General features: G+C 42.2%; 1 protein-coding gene across 3 annotated transcripts in view; it reads right to left on the reverse strand.

Moving 5' to 3' along the window:
* tgfbr2l (transforming growth factor beta receptor-like) overlaps positions 1 to 17895 on the reverse strand; it is a 104069-nt gene that overhangs the window by 40656 nt on the left and 45518 nt on the right. For all 3 annotated transcript variants that reach the window (XM_059966359.1, XM_059966360.1, XM_059966362.1), the window contains 3 exons: positions 16553 to 16706; positions 6491 to 6693; positions 373 to 1187 (listed from right to left, as the gene is read on the reverse strand). In XM_059966359.1, the coding sequence (XP_059822342.1) occupies positions 373 to 1187; positions 6491 to 6693; positions 16553 to 16706 (1172 nt within the window). The remainder of the gene's footprint in view (positions 1 to 372; positions 1188 to 6490; positions 6694 to 16552; positions 16707 to 17895) is intronic.

Below are 17895 nucleotides of genomic sequence, written 5' to 3' on the forward strand. Positions count from 1 at the left end.
CCCCCCCCCCGCTGACTGCTCCTGTGGCTCCTCCCTCAATCTCCAGGATGCTGTGTGATGGTCTCTTGCTGCTGACAGTGCTTTCTTCCAGCTAATAAGAGCCTATCTCGACTCACATCTCCGAGAGTTATTGATGGTGCGACAAAGACATTCTATACTCTTAACCCACAGAGAATGTTGAAGGAACTCAGTGAGTCAGGGAGCATCTACGGAGGAAAATAAACAGGCATGAATTCCCCTGACGCTGCCTGACCCACTGAATCCCTCCAATGGTGTTGATCCATACTTTCAGCATCTCCGGTCTCTCTTGTGACATGATACACTATTACCAGTTCACCGTTACAGTGTTTTCTTATGTCAGAAGAGACTCACCTGGCCACTATTAGCAAAGTCATCAGCAGTTAGAGATGGGTCAAGCCTCAGCGCCAGCCCGAAGTCACACAGTATGCATTCCTTCTTGTTGCTAACTAGTACATTCGTGCTCTTTATGTCTCTGTGAGAAATGGGAATCTTCGGGGTTCCACAGGCAGTATAATCACTATGGAGATGAGCAACACCATTCACCAGGGATCCTGTCATCACGTACATCTCTGGCCAAGTCAGAATGTGATTGGTCAGGAAGTCTTGCAGGTTTCCCATGCTGTGATAGGCTGTAATTAGCCAGTATTGCTTTTCAATTCCTCTTCCCCTCTCTTCAGCTGTAAGAAACTGCAGCACACTCTCATGTTTGAGGTCAACATCTGAAAAAATCTTTTTCTCAGTCCTCCACGATGCGTATTCTTCACAGGGGAAGATTTTCACTGCCACAGTCTCATATTGTCCTGAAGTGCTATGTTTGAGCTTTGCTCTCCACACTTCTGCAAATCTTCCTTTCCCAACCATGCTATCCAGTTCAATAGGCAACAGTTCAGTATTATGGTTGATATTGTTGGCACACGTCGCACTGATGTCAGAATGACCGTCATCAGTCTCCACGGAGCATTTTCCCTCATACTCGCCTGATTTTCCGTCGACAATCCTAGTTCGGTTTTGGTGTTCTACCTCTGGCCACTCTTTGGTCACTTTTCTTTGTTGTCGAGTACGAAACAGGTAGAATGCCATTGTTATCATGAAGGCAATAAGGATGGGTGGAAGAAGGCTCAATATGGCGACAGGAATGACTTCATTGCTTTGTGGTATGGGATAGTCTGGAAGAAAAATAGGTAGTCATGAAAATGAAGCACAATAACCTAGAAATTGGAATCTCCTATTTAGATGTACAAATGATGATTAAGATTATAAATGTGACAAAGTTTACAGATGCTGGAAATCCAAAGCAACACACACGAAATGCTGGAGGAACTCAACAGGTCAGGCAGCATCTATGGAAATGAATGGAAATGACAGTTGACATTTCAGGCTGAGACCCTTCTTCAGGATTGAAAAAGGAGGGGAAGATACCAGAATAAAAAGGTGGGGGGAAGGGAAGGAGGATAACTGGAGGGTGATAGGTGGGTGCGAAAGTCAAGGGCTGGAGAGGAAGGAATCTGATTGGAGAAGAGAGTGGATCACAGGAGAAAAGGAAGGAGGAAGGGTCCCAATGGAAGTAACAGGCAGGTGAGAAGAATTGCAAGGATAGAGTAGGGAATAAAGGAAGGGGGGGCTGGGATTTGTTTGTCAGAAGAAGAAATCAATATACATGCTTTCAGGTTGGAAGTTACGCAGACGGAATATAAGGTGTTGCTCCTCTACCCTGAGGGTGGCCTCATCTTGGCACAAGAGAAGGTAATGCACCGACAAGCTGAAACAGGAATGGGAATTGGAATTAAATACTGGGATACTGGGAAGTTCCGCTTGTGACAGATGTAGTAGAGGTGCTCGACAAAGCAGTCCCCCAATTTACGATGGCTCTCACCAATGTAGAGGAGGCTGCATCAGGAGCATTGAACACAATATACCAATTAATGATTAAGAGTTATTTTGAGCAAGTTTCATCCCAGGTGATCCCTAGGACTTAAATGGTTGGTGTAGTAGTTACTTTAGAACAAACCACAATCACTCAGGGGCTATTCACGAGGTGGGGTGGGAGGGGGTTGATACTGTATGACACACTCAATGAATAACAGATTTCTAAGTTGAAGAAAGTATGTTCAATCCTTTAGTGAGAAACCTGCAAAGATGAACAATCTTGTAATAATAAAACAAATGAAACTAAAACCAGCGCTATAACAAGATAAGCAGTCTAAGTGAATTCAAATGTACCTAACTGTTAGTATTAAGTGTATTTAAATGTAACTAAGTATTAGCATAGAGAAATTAATGTTCTTAGATGTTCACTGTCAACAACAAAAAATAATTCCCCCAACCCACCCCTTGCTCCAACCAGACTAAAGCTGAACCAAAGATGAAGTGTGAATATGTAATAATACTCTTTACTTCTACCAGCCCCCAACCCACATGACCAATTGCCAATAATAAATGCACAAAATACAACTCTGACAGAAATAGGTACATGGTTCCTACAGTTGGAATTAAATTTTGCCTCTGGTTCAGTGGAGCACCATCACTTTATTACTTTTCAAAAAGGTCAAAAGTAAGACATACAGTATACTTTTAGGTTAATCTCTGTTTGTCTCAACATCATGTAACCCTTGTAATATTTGAGTTGGGCTGGTTACAGAATTCATATTGTTACCTTGTTGACTGCTAGTTTTTGCCTTCCTTCCGTCATCTTAGTACGTTACCAGTTTAAAGCAATCTTACCACAAGGTAAGATTATTATTTTCATTTTTTTTTGAACAGAGACCATTTTGGCCCAAGATAGAACATGATGACTTATCCACCTTGACTTTCGAGTTGGCCTAGCATTTTTTCCTTTGTAATAGCAATGACACTGATCCCTGACATTCACAGACCTCTGGCAGACAGCTAGTGTCTTCCACAGTAAAGACTGAAGCAAAGTTCATCTACCATTTCTTTGTCCCCGATTACTACCTCACCAGTATCATTTTTCAGTGGTCCAATATCAACTCTCATCTCCCTTTTACTCTTTAAATAACTGAAAAAACTTTTAGCATCCCACTTTATATTATTGGATAGTTTGCCCTCATAATTCCTCTTTCCCCTTCTTGTAGCTTTTTTAGTTGCCTTTTGTTGGATTTTAAAAGCTTCCCAATTATCCAAATTCCTCCTCACTGTTCCTACCTTATATTCCCTTTCCTTGGCTTTTACGCAGTCCTTAACATAGAATTTAGAAATTTACAGCACGTTACAGGCCCTTCAGCCCACAATGTTGTACTGACCATGTAACCTACTCAAGAGACTGCCTAGAATTTCCCCAGCGCATAACCCTCCTTGTTTAAGCTCCATGTACCTTTGTAAGAGGCTCTTAAAAGACCCTATTGTATCCACTTCGACCACCACTGCCGGCATTGCATTCCGTGCACTCACCACGCTCTGTATGAAAATCTTACCCTGACATTCCCTAGGTACCTATTTCCAAGCACCTTAAAACTGTGCCCCTCCCTGCCCCCCCCCCCCCCGTGTTAGCCATTTCAGCCCTGGGAAAAAGCCTCTGGCTATCCACATGATCAATGCCCCTAATCATCTTATATACCTTTATCAGATCACCAGGGGACAAGGAGATGGCTGCTCAATTAAATTAGTATTTTGCATCAGTCTTCACTGTGGAAATCACAAGCAGTATGCCTGATGTTGTGTGTGAAGGAAGAGAAGTGGGTGCAGTTACTATTACAAGAGAGAAGGTGCTCAAAAAGCTGAAAGACCTCAAGGTACATAAGTCACCCGGACCAGATGAACTGCACACTAGGGTACTGAAAGAGGTAGTGTTAGAGATTTTGGTGATATTAGATATGATCTTTCAAAAATCATTGGACTCTGACATGGTGCCAGAGGACTGGAAAATTACAAATGTCACTCCACTCTTTAAGAAAGGAGGAAGGCAGCAGAAATGAAATTATAGACCAGTTAGCCTGACCTCAGTGGTTGGGAAGATGTTAATTATTAAGGATGAGGTGATGGAGTACTTGGTGACACAGGACAAGAGAGTACAAAATCAGCATGGTTTCCTTCAGGGATAATCCTGCTTGACGAACCTGTTGGAATTCTTTGAGGAGATTACACGTTGGATAGATAAAGGGGATGCAGTGGATGTTGTATATTTGGACTTTCAGAAGGCCTTTGACAAGGTGCCATACACGAGGCTGCTTACCAAGTTAAGAGCCCATTCTCTTACTGGAAAGTTACTAAGATGTTTAGAGAATTGCTGATTGGAACAAGGCAGCGAGTAGAAATAAAAGGATTCTTTTCTGGTTGGTTGCCAGTGACGAGTGGTGTTCCATAGGGGGTCGGTGTTGGGACCACTTCTTTTTATGCTGTTTATAAATGATTTAGATGATGGAATAGATGGCTTTGTTGCCAAGTTTGCAGTTGATATGAAGATTGGTGGAGGGGCAGATAGTGTTGAGGAAACAGGTAGGTTTAGGAAGGACTTAAAACAGATTAGGAGAATGGGCAAGAAGGTGGCAAATGAAATACAATTTTGGAAAATGCACGGTCATGCATTTTGGTAGCAGAAATAAATGTGCAGACTATACTTTTTTCTATCAAAAAGCCATCTTGTAAGCATTCAATAAATTCCCTCTCTTGCGATTTGACACCAACCTGATTTTCCCAATCCCCCTACATATTGAAGTCCCCCATTACAATTGTGACATTTTCCACAGATGCTGCCTAACATTCTGAAAATTTTCCAAGATTTTCTGGTTTTTATTTCCTTCATCTGAAATTCTTGATTTTCATTTGCAGAAGTCTGATTTGTTTTTGATATTTTTTAAACTCTGGGGTGTTTAAAAATGATAAAGAGATGAAAGATGATAACTAATTATATATATCGCACAACACTCCATGTCACCTTACATTGGTGCGCCAGCTTGTCATTCCATTCATTCGTTGTGCACCGTGTCATATAACGTGGGTGATCATGGTCTATCCACGCCCATGATTGTTCTTGGAAAAATTTTTCTGCAGAAGTGGTTTGCCATTACCTTCTTCTGGGCAGTGCCTTTACAAGATGGGTATCCTCCGCCATTATCAATACTCTTCAGAGATTGTCAGCCTGGTGTCAACGGTGCATAACAAAGACTTGTGATTAGCACCAGCTGCTCATACAACCATCCACCACCTGCCCACATGGCTTCATGTGATCCTGATCGGGAGGCTAAGCTGGTGCTACACCTTACCAAGGGTGACCTGCGGCTAGCAGAGGGGAGGAGTGCCTTACACCTCCTTTGGCAGGGACATGTCTACACCCCATCATTCCATTAATTATCCTTTAAGATTTTGTTCTATCTTGTTTCATCTCTCAGATGAAGTTTTGGAATGGACTCTCCAATTAAGAGTGAATTATGAAGCCATTGTTTCTTAGAAAAAATTCAATTATATTTAAATTGCTTGAAGACATTTACTTCAAGGATACAGAAACTTTAGAATGTAAAGTTCTGCAAGAGTCCATGCCGACTTAAAACACAACTGTATCTACTGCTCTTAAACAATCAAGAACAATTTCTGCATCCACTTATGGCAAGAAAATGATTCATTAACCATGCCAACTGTTTCAACAAATGCCAGAGAATACATAAACGATATCGCAGGATACAAGTTTAGAAAAATAGCTTACACAAAGCTGTACGATGAATGAAATATATTGTGTATGGACAAAATTTGACATTAATGGCATGCAGCTAGAGCAGGGGAATGAAATGAGAGAAGTCTTTGTCCTCTTTCCTTTGTGAATTCTAAACTCGTACAAAGGATTTCCTTATTTGGTGTATCAATATTTTCATATGCAAGTTTAGGGCAACAGCCTGAGAGGAAGAAAATGTCAACTTACAGTAAAACTCCTGAATTTGTCTTTAACAATAAACTTTTGGCCTTGAGCAGACTTTAGGAAATACTGTTATTAATATTCTGTCTTGCTTTCTTCCATTCAGTCAACTGTCCTGTACAGACAAATTTTGCTGGCTCCTGGTTAAACAATCACTTATTTTTTAAAATAAGACCTTACTACCAGAAGAAAAAAGAGCAGAATGAGGCCATTTGGCCCATCATCTGCTCCACCATTTCACCATGACTGATCCATTTCCCTCTTAGCCCCTATCTCCTGCCTTCTCCCCATATCCCTTCATGCCCTGACAATCTATCAACCTCTGCCTTAAATATACCCAATGACTTGGCCTCCACAGATTCACCACTCTCTAGCTAAAGAAATTCCTCCTCATCTCCGTTCTAAATGGATGTCCCTCTAGTATGAGGCTGTGTCCTCTGGTCCTAGACTTCCCCACCATAGCAAACATCCTCTCCACACCCACTCAATCTTGGATACATTTGTTAATGTGCAATTTGCAAAAGTTGGCGTAGGAGAAGAGAAAGCTGAATGCATTCCACAAAACGGAATAATCAGAAAAGATTCTTTTGAGGAAAGAAAACTCACCATTTAGTTCAGCTTCAAAAATGAGTTTATCATTACACTCCTGTTCATTGGTACAACCACACACATACACTATCCCTTTCCCAACAGGCTGCTCGGTCATGATGCAAACTGTTGTATTGTAAGTTGTGATTATTATGTCCTCCACTGGTAAGTGCGGATAGTGACACATTGTTTGCACACTCGTGGATTCATTGTTCTTCCTCCTGTGGGAAAAGACAAGAGTTCATATTGAGTAAGTAAGATTTGGAAAGATTTTTAAAATTTTTTCTTTATTTTAAAGATACAGCACAAGGTAGGCCATTCCAGCCTTTGAGCAGCACTTCCCCCACAGTCCCAACAACTGCAATTTAACCCTAACCGAATCATGGGACTGTGGGAGGAAACCGGAGCATCAGAGTAAACGCAATGGATTCCATGGGGATAACATACTAAGATTCTTTATAGGCGATGCTGGAATTGAACTGCTAACTCCAATGCCCTGGGCTATAATAGCGTCACACTAACTACTACACTACCAATGCTCACAGCAATTATCCAGCTTCCCTCATCTGCAAAAATCCAAAAAAAAAATTGTGGATCTGGCCCAGCCCATTTCAGGTAAAGCCTTCCCCACCATCTACACAGAGCATCCATCGTCAGAGACCCTCACCACCCAGGTCATGCTCTCTTCCTGCTGGTGCCATCAGGAAGAAGGTACAGGACTCAAACCATCAGGTTCAGGAACAGTTACTACCCATCCCACATCGGGCTCTTTAACCAAATGGGATAACTTCACTCAACTTCAACACGTACAACAAGCTGGAGGAACTCAGCAGGTCAGGCAGAATCCTACCCTCCCCCCACCTTCTTTATAGGGCCCCTGCCCCCTCCTTCTTCAGTCCTGACAAAAGGTCTTGGCCCGAAACATTGACTGTTCATTTCCACGGATGCTGCCCGACCTGCTGAGTTCGTCTAGCTTGTTGTACATGTTGCTCTGACCCCAGCATCTGCAGAGTATTTTGTGTTCACTCAACTTTACTTGCCCTGTCATTCAAAATGTTCCTGCAACCTATGGACTAACTTTCAAGACTTCTTCATCTTAAATTATCAATATTTATTGCTTATTTATTATTATGATTATTTCTTGCTTTTTGTATTTGTGCAGTTTGTTGAACACGCAAGATTGTAAACTAAAATGAGAGCAAAATGGTTTACAAAACCCAATGTGGAGACTGCAGTAAATATTACATCAGCTAAACTGTGAGAAAACTATCCACAAGGATCCATGAACATCAACTGGCTGTAAAGTAGCATGACTGCCTCTCCCTAGTCTCTACCCGAGAAGATCACGAGGGGCACAAATTCGACCGGGCACCGGTGGAAGTCATGGCACAAGCAAACATGCAGCATGCTAGAGAATTCCTAGAAGCACAGTTTTCCGAGAACACAATTTTCTTTCCATCTTAAGAACTTGCTCGTGTTCTGAACTACAACATGAGCAGAACTTTGCCTTGCCTCAAACGCTGTGGTACTGTTGTGTATGTGGCTTGGTTACCAACAATGTCCTTAATAAAAACACTGGAGATGGGAACTAAGTTTCATGGCTCTTTACTGGCATACAGCACACACATACAGATCAATACGTGCCTAATAGCGCATTCAACAATGTGTTACTAAAACATTAAGTAGTCCCTTATTATACTGTAGACTATAAGGTACACTCCTCCCATTTTACTTTAAAAGTGTATCAACTTATTTTACTGTCATGCTAAACAAATGTTTACCCTTAACATACAAATGCCTACCATTTGTTTACTTAGTAACTTAATAATATCAAATTATAACAAAGTAATATAATAATATCAAATTATAACAGGCCTTTTCTTTTACTTTTGATCTAAGCCCTATTTATAACTCAAGTCTCTTGCGGGGTGGGGGGGGGGGGGGGTGTCTCTACCTCTCCCGGTAACGTCTGTCAATAACCTTGTTTGTTTTAATACACATTTCCATGTAAAAGTCATGAAAAGTTGACCTCTGAGCATAGGGAGTTAAGAAGATGTGCACCTCCAATTTGCTAAGAGCTCTAGGCAGCAGATCACCTCCGTATAATGAAGACTCCTCTGTGCAGCTGTCCTGGATATATACGCATCTTTGTGCTATCACTTGTCTTCCTTACCCTAATCTCATGTTCCAACTGAGCTAATTACACAGCCAATCTTCGTATTCTCCTTAGATTCCAAATAGATAGCCTGACCTTTATGATACCATCTCTTCTCATAATATAACTTTCTATCTTCTATTCGTGCTTCATATCTTTGTGCTAGTGATTCAGCAGCAGTGCTGGGAAGATGCTCAGGAGAAGACAGAGATGCTGGTCTTTTCAGATATTTAAGCTTACTGAGAGTTTGCGGATCTACCATTATCTGTTCATCTGTTAACAAGTAATTGAACTGCGCAGGTGCGGGTTTTTGTGTTTTGTCTGTAATTGGAACAGGGTCATTAGGCCTCCTCCTTAGTTCCATAGAATACTTTCCCTCCATAGAATCTCCTGTGAGTTCCATTGTTAGCCTCTGATTCTCAATCCTCTTTTTCTTTCTTCTAACTCAAATCTTTTTATCTTCAGATTCCTTCACTGATGCTTTCTTCTCTTTAATATAATTCCTTTCCACTTGTTGTGTCTCCAGTTGCAGAAAAAGCTCTGCATTTCATATTCTTTTCTTGTATTATTGATCTAGTTTCTTCATCCTTTTCTGATATTCCTGCAAAGTGCCTTCCTGTAACTGTTGTAGCTGTCTTTTGAGATATGTCAATTTCTGCTGGTACCTCTGCTCTTTTACTTCCAGGTCTTCTTCATCATTCTGCTTGTTACCAATATCTGTCTCCCTTGCATCCTCCTCATCGTTGTAATAGTCAACAATGGGTGAGAGGAGAGCTGGGGACATCTTCCCCACTGAGCTGCCCTCCTTTGTTGACACATATAGTGCCTTGATGGTGTGCCAATCCAACTGGATTTTCCTGAATCATTCCCGTCCCAGCAACAGTGGTCCTCCATTTTTTGGTACATAGAGGTTCAGCTGCTGTGTTTTGTCTCTATAGGTCACTGTCATTTTAATTTTACCTTCGGGATGCACTTTCTGTCCTGTGTAAGTCTTTAGCAGAAGTTTAGTTCGTTTCAGAGGTAAGTGAGAAAACAGTCATTTGTAGTTGTGTACAAAGATCACTGCTAAAGCTCAGCCTGTGTCCAACTCCTTTTTCAGCCTCACGCCTGCCACTTGTGGAGTGATCCTTATTACTTGTCGATCATCTGTCTCCTTCATGCTGTGAAGTTGTAGACAAGACAATTCACTGAGGCGTTTTCATCAGAACTGCTTTCTTCCATTTTGTGTACATTGTTGTGCTTTCCTTTCCGGAGTTTCTTGTTTCTCTGTAGTTTGTCCTTTTCTGCTGTTTACCAGCTTTGCATACTCTGCCAGTGTGGCCCTGTTTGCCACAGACTCTGCGTTCTTTGTCTTTAAAACAACTGTCATCAGGGTCATGTGACATGTTCCCAAAACAGTAAAATTTCTTTCCTTCATTTCTGTTCAGTGACACTTTATTCATAGCATTTTCCAGAGATTTTTGTTGTACCTCTAAATCACCCGGTGCTGCTGTTTCCATTGATACGGCAATGTTCAGCGCCTTCTCTAATGTAAGGTCTTTTTCACCCAGGAGCTTCTTCTGTGTGGTTTCAGAGTGCATGCCACATGCTAACCTGTCCCTCAAAGCATCTGATAGACCCGCTCCAAATTGACAATGTTCTGATAATTTGTGCAATTCAGCACAATACTCAGAAATGCGTTCATTTTTGCTCTGATTCCGTTTGTGAAATTTAAATCTTTCAGCAATGACCTGTGGTTTGGGGTTTAAATGCCGTTGGAGAGTGTCTACTATTTGCTTGAACATTTTGCCAACTGGCTTTTCAGGGGTTAACAAGCTCCATAGCAGACTGTATGTTTTTGCTCCCATAATACTGAAGCTATGTCCACACTACACCGGATAAATCCATAACCGAAGCTTTTTTTCTTTGTTTTTATCCTCCATTCACACTAAAACAGTGTTTTCGTCCCCCTAAACTGGAGCTTTTCAGAAACATTTTCCAGGCTGGGTATTTTTGGAAACACTGCTCGGGCAGATCAGTGAGGATGGGGTAACCAGACAAATCTGAAAACGCTGACAGACGGCAGCACGCTATTTAATTGTTTTCTTGAACACAACCTAACAATTTCAGAACAGACGGCAACCAGACTGAAGCCAGAAGAGTTAGAAATGTACTCACCAAATTGACCCATAACTTACTGAATAAATAAGTATACTCACTTTGCTCTGTTTTCTGTCCTTGATCGTATGAAGGTGGTTTACCTATTTATGCAAGTACTTCTCTGACAATAGATATGTTAAAGCCTAATGTAACATTGTATGGAAATACAAGATAACACTGATGCAGACACGTTTTATACATTCAACAAGGTGCTTTATTAATGCAACAGAGTTAGTCAGTTTTTCGATGTTCGTTGTCAGCCAGGTCAATCTGTCCGTGGACTCCCTGTGGGTTGCCTCCATATGCTCCAGTATTTGTTTTTTTTTACTTCTAAGTCCTCCTGTGTAAGAGCCAACAGCTGTCCATCGTTTAAGTTTTCTAGTCTATAACTACACAAACGCGCACTTTTAAGGTGAGATTCGACACCAAACATGTTGCTCGTTTTCGGTAGATGTGTCCTGCGCATGCCCGGTAGGAGGAGATTCACCGAAATCTCCGTTTCAATGTGATTTTCAAAAACGCATAGTGTGGACATCTATCGTTTTTTACGCGAAACCGTCGTTTTCAAAATTATCCAGTCTAGGGTGGATGTAGACTGAGTAAGACGCTGGCTTTCTTTTCATCATTAACACTGTTAGACTCACAATATAACTCCTCTCTTTCAATGTAAGTTGCCCAGTCTTCCATGCCACTATCAAATGCTGTAATGGTTCCAATCATAACCATCCTTGTTATGTTAATTAAGCCCTGTTTTCCCCTTGTTTCCTTTTTGACTCACATGTCTTTTTTGCTAGCACAACCAGCGTACTCTGTCTAGATGTGTGTGTTGCTCCTTTTTATCTCCCTTCTGGGGCAGCACCGGCTGTGGTCTCGGCTGGACGTGCTGCGGCTCCAACTATGTCTCTTGGTCTCCCGACGTTCCTGACCCCGGCTGTGCTCCCGCTTCCTTTCAGACTTGCAGCCTCACTCTGCCTCCTTCTCCCGCTACTTGGCTCATTCCTTGCGCTCTTCCTCCAAGTATCATTATCAGCTAAAACATTGTGTTCCGATAGGATGTAGGTTTATTAACCTCATCACCAATTTGTTGTGAATGTGGCCTGGCTACTCAACAATGCTATTAATAAAAACGCTGGAGACAGGAGCTAAGTTTCATGGTTCTTTACTGGCATAATCCGAACTCAACACACACATACAGATCAATTATGCGCCTAATAGCGCATTCAACAATGTGTTACTAAAACATAAAGTAGTCCCTTATTATACTGTAGGCTAAACAGTACTGGTACAATGGGGCATTTTAGTCAGCAGCACATTAAAGTGTAATTTCAACATCAGACAACAGGAGGTTCAGAAACCAAATTTTCCAGTTTGTGACACACACAAAATGCTGGTAGAGCGCAACAGGCCAGGTAGCATCTATAGGAAAAAGTACAATCGAAGTTTCAGTCCGAGACCCTTCGTCAGGACTAACTGAAAGAAGAGATAGTAAGAGATTTGAAAGTTGGGAGGGGGAGGGGAGATCCGAAATGATAGGAAAAGACAGGAGGGGGAGGGGTGAGCTAAGAGCTGGAAAGGTGATTGGCAAAAGGGATACAGAGCCGGAGAAGGGATAGGATCATGGGACGGGAGGCCTAGGGAGGAAGAAAGGTGGGGGAGCACCAGAGGGAGATGGAGAACAGGCAAGGAGAGAGGGACAGAGAGAGAGAAAAAAGAGAGAATAAAAGGGGTGGGAACAAACAAACAAACAAATAAAGAAATAAGGGATGGGGTAAGAAGGGGAGGGGGACATTAACAGAAGTTAGTGAAATCAATGTTCATGCCATCAGGTTGGAGGCTACCCAGCCGGTATATAAGGTGTTGTTCCTCCAACCTGAGTGTGGCTTCATCTTGACAGTAGAGGAGGCCATGGATTATCATTATCATCATTATCATTATACTTTATTGTCACCAAACAATTGATACTAGAGCATACAATCATCACAGTGATATTTGTTTCTGCGCTTCGCGCTCCCTTAGGGGAAAGTTATATTAATATATAAGAATGGGAATGGGATGTGGAATTAAAATGTGTGGGCACTGGGAGATCCTGCTTTCTCTGGCGGACTGAGCATAGGTGTTCAGCAAAACGGTCTCCCAGTCTGCGCCGGGTCTCACCAAAATATAGAAGCCTGCACCAGGAGCACTGGACACAGTATACCACACCAGTCGACTCACAGGTGAAGTGTCGCCTCACCTGGAAGGACTGTCTGGGGTCCTGAAAAGTGGTGAGGGTGGAAGTGTAAGGGCAGGTGTAGCACTTGTTCCACTTACAAGGATAAGTGCTGGGAGGGAGATCGGTGGGAAGGGATTGGGGGAAACAAATTGACAAGGGATTCACGTAGGGGGTGATCCCTGCGGCAAACAGAAAGGAAGGGAGGGAAAGATGTGCTTGGTGGTGGGATCCCGTTGGAGATGGCGGAAGTTATGGAGAATTATGTGTTGGACCCGAAGGCTGGTGGGGTGGTAGGTGAGGACAAGGGGACCCCTAATCCTAGTGGGGTGGTGGAAGGATGGGGTGAGAACAGATGTGTGTGAAATGGGAGAGATGCGTTTGAGAGCAGTGTTGATGGTGGAGGAAGGGAAGCCCCACATCTCCTTCATCCTGGAGTGAAAAGCCTCATCCTGAGAGCAGATGTGGCGGAAATGGAGGGATTGCAAGAAGGCAATGGCATTTGTGCAAGAGACAGGATGGGAAGAGGAATAGTCCAGGTAGCTGTGAGACAATGTTAAAAGAGTCATGGGGGATTTCAATCTGCAGGTAGATTGGGAAAATCAGGTTGGTGCTGGATTCCAGGAGGGGGTATTTCTAGAATGCCTATGGAATGGCTTTAAGAGCAACTAGTGGTTGAGACCACTAGGGATCAGGTGTTCTGGATTGAATGTTGAGCAATGAACCAGAATTGATTAGAGAGCTTAAGGTAAAAGAACCCTTAGGGGAAGTGATATACTATATCCACTATAATATGAATTCACCCTGAAATTTGAGAAGGAGAAGCTAAAGCCAGATGTATCAGTATTATAGTGGAGTAAAGAGAATTACAGAGCCATGAGAGAGGAGTTGGCCAGAATTGATTGGAAAAGAACACTGGCAGGGATGACAGCAGAGCAGTAATGGCTGGAATTTCTGGAAGCAATTTGGAAGGCACAGGACACACCGATCCCAATGAGAAAGAAGTGTTCTAAAGGAAAGATGACACAACATGGCAAATGAGTAAAGTCAAAGCCAACCTAAAAGCCTAAGAGCAGGCATATAATAGAGCAAAAATTCGAGAAGATTGGTAAATCTTTTAAAAACCAACAGAAGGCAACTAAAAAAGTTGTTAAGGAGGTAAAGATAGAATATGAAACTAAGCTAGCCAATAATATTAAAGAGGTTACCAAAAGTTTCTTCAGATACAAAACATATAAGAGATGCGAGAGTGGACATCAGACCACTGGGAAACAATGAACAGAGTAAGTATTTTGCGTCAGTCTTCACCGTGGAAGATACTAGGAGTATAGTGGAAATTCCAGGTGTCATGAAGTGTGTGAAGTTACCGTAACTAAAGAGAAAGTTCTTGGGAAACTGAATGGTCTTAAAATAGCTAAGTCACCTGGACTAGATGGTATACACCCCAGGGTTCTGAAAGCAGTGGCTGAAGAGATCGTGGAGGCATTAGTAATGGGTTTTCAAGAATCACCAGAACCTGGAATGGTCCCAGAAGACTGGAAAATTGCAAATGTCACTACACTCTTGAAAAAGGGAGAGAGGCAGAGAAAATGAAATTGTAGCCAGTTAGTCTGACCTCAATGACTGGGAAGATGTTAGAGCCGATTGCTAAGGATGAGGTCTCAGGGTACTTAGAGGCACATGATAAAATAGGCCATAGTCAGCTTAGTTTCCTCAAGGGAAAATCTTGCCTGACAAAACTATTGGAATACTTTGAAGAAATAACAAACATGATAGACAAAGGAGAATCAGTGGATGTTGTGTACTTGGATTTTCAGAAGGCCTTTGACAAGATGCCACACATGAAGATGCTAAACAAGATAAGATCCCATAGAATTACAAGAAAAAATACCAGCATGGATAGAGCATTGGCTGATTGGCAGGAGATATAGTGGGAATAAAGGGATCCTTGTCCAATTGTCTGCAAGTGACTCATGGTGTTCCATAGGGATCTGCATTGGGAACTTTCATTTTTTAAATGATGTATGTCAATGACTTCAGTGTTGAAAGTGATGGCTTTACAGCCAGGTTTGTGGAGATTACAAATATGGGTGCAGGGGCAGGTAGTGTTGAGGAAGCAGAGAGGCTGGAGAAGGACTTAGATTAGGAGAATGGGCAAAGAGGTGGCAGATGGAATACAGTGTCAGTAAGTGTACAGTCATGCACCTTGGTAGAAGGAATAAAAGAAAATGGGAAGAAAATTCTAAAATATGAGGTGCAAAGGAATTTGGAAGACCTTGTGCAGAATTCCCTAAAGATTAATTTGCAGGTTGAGTTGGTGGTGAGAAAGGATAATGCATTGGTAGCATTCATTTCAAGAGGATGAGAATATAAAAGTAAGATGTAATGCTGTGGCTGTACAAAACACTAGTGGGGACTTCTTTTAGAAGAATGAGAGGGGATCTCATCGAACCCTATTGACTGTTTAAAGTCCCGGATATAGTGGATGTGAAGAGGATATTTCCTTTGGTGGGGGGGGGGGGGTGTAGGAACTGAGGGCACAGCTTCAAAATAGATGGAAGTACATTTAAAACAGAGATGAGGAAGTCAGAGAATAGTGAATCTGGGGAATTTGTTGCCACAAGCAGCTGTGGATGCCATGCCACTGGGTATATTTAAGGTGGAGATTAATAGGTTCCTGATTAGTCATTACATGAAGGATTATGGGGAGAAGATAGGAGAATGGGGTTGAAAGAGGAATGGGCCAGCCATGATGAAATGGCGGAGTAGACTCGATGGGCCAAATGGCCTAATTCTGCTCCTATGTCTTATGGTCTTAATGGATGTTGTGTAGGGTATTACACTTGAGTGAGTTTTGCTGAGAAGCTGGATAGCCACAGGAAAGAAGCTTGGAAGAGCATGTGAAGTATAGCGTCTCCCTGATGACAATTTGGTGAATTGGTGTCAGCTGGGGCTGGTGGAGTCAGCAGTAATATTTTTCTGCTCTTTTCTTTGCTCTAGCAATGAGCAGATTTTCCAATGTTGATCACTGACGGCCAATGATTTTCTTCGATGAGTGGACCACTCGCTGTGTCCTGGACCTGGAGCGAGAGGAGGCAGCAAGAAACTGACCGGTGGCAGAAGTGGTCACGGCACTCTCATTGATGGCTAAATAAAAATTCATCAGGACACGCCCTGAGATGGTTTTGGGATTCATTTTTGTGGGTTCATGATTTATTATTTAGCTGGTTCAGTACTACATTGTGGGCCGATGGGTTTGTACCTGTACTGTGCTCTTCTATGTTCTATATTCTCTGTTATGTTTCCTGAAATGGTGTAGGTAATGATTGTTCCCAAGAATTTGGATGACTCAACCACAGACACAGCCTTTAAGCCAGGGCTTCCCAACCTTGGATTCCCGGACCCCTCAGTTAATTGCAAGGCTTCATGAAATAAAAAAGTTCGGGAACCTCTGATTTAGGCTGATAAAGAACCAAACCTTGGCAATGTAGTTTGCTGCAGAAATTAAACACTGTATGCATCTGTAAAAAATGACAGTGCACCGGTAGTCAAATCTAAAGCCACAAATAACACTTACCATATGGCCACACATATTTCCTCTGAGGTCACACAGTAGGAATTCAACGTACAATTGCTGTAACACACTTTGTCCTCGCAGATTGGGTTAGTATAGTCACACCACTTACACAGGTTTGTCTCCAAGAAACTTGCAGTGACAAGGGAATTCAAAACTGCAAGAAAAAAGAATTACAAACTTACAGAAACAAGAAATTCATGCAGTCTCTGAGCATTTGCCACTGAATTTATTTTAAAATGGATACTGCCAAATACCTCGGTTTTTGATGGACTCTAGATCAAGGTGCCTTTGGGGCTTTTGCGACTGCTTGTATGGTAGAGGTTGGAGGTGTCAGTGTTTTTACTGGTGCAAGTGCTGGGGGAGGGGGTGATGTTGCTTCTGCCACTGCTTGTGATGGGAGGGGGTGGGGGGCTTTGGGGTTTTGATGTTCCTATCATTCGTACTTTGGGATTTCTTGTTTTGTGGATGTCTGTGAAGAGTAAGATTTTCAGGCTGTATAATGCATACATTCTCTGATATTAAACAGGACCATTTGAATTATTTGTTATGCATCCAATTCCAGATTCATGAGTGCATGCCCAACTCTACCAGCTGGTGAGGAACAGCTGTGGCAGAAGTAGCAATGCAGCCATGAGCTAGCATCACGGGCACAAGCAAATGCAACATTCAAGAAACTGTTCCTGCCAGGCAGGGTTTGCGCCCCTACTGCAGGGCTAAACGTGGCACAGTCAGGGAGTTTTTGCTTTACTTACAAAGGTGTTTTACAGGGCTTGCATCATCTTCCAGAAAAATCTCTATCATATTTGTTTGCATTTAACCCTCCACTAAAATGAACTAGAGTCTGAAATACAAAAACTGAAAAGCATGGCAGCAGCTTTCATCACTTTAAATGTCAGATTTATCATATTTTACACCTGCCCCAAGCTTCAGAAGTGAAGAAGCAGAAGGGAGAAGTGAAAAAAGAAAGAAATGTGAGGAAAGTTTGAGTGGAAGGTGATGAAGTAGAATGTGCATCTAAAATTATTTAGAAAGCAGACAGCATATATTTCTAGTTAGGGTGCCTAAGACTTTTGCACTGTACGGTAGGGGATCTTGACATTTTGAAAGTTGTTTCCATTGGTAGGTTAGACTAGAACTAGAGGATATTGCCTCAAGATACAGGGGAGAAGATTTAGGACAGAGATGAGGAGGAACTGTTTTTCCCAGAGAGTGGTGAATCTGTGGAATTCTCTGCCCAGGGAACCAGTTGAGGCTTCTTCACTAAATATATTTAAGATACAGTTAGATAGGTTTTTACATAGTAAGGGAATTAAGGGTTATGGGGAAAAGGCAGGTAGATGGAG

Source organism: Hypanus sabinus, chromosome 4 (genome assembly GCF_030144855.1).
Source record: "Hypanus sabinus isolate sHypSab1 chromosome 4, sHypSab1.hap1, whole genome shotgun sequence".
NCBI lineage: Eukaryota > Metazoa > Chordata > Chondrichthyes > Myliobatiformes > Dasyatidae > Hypanus > Hypanus sabinus.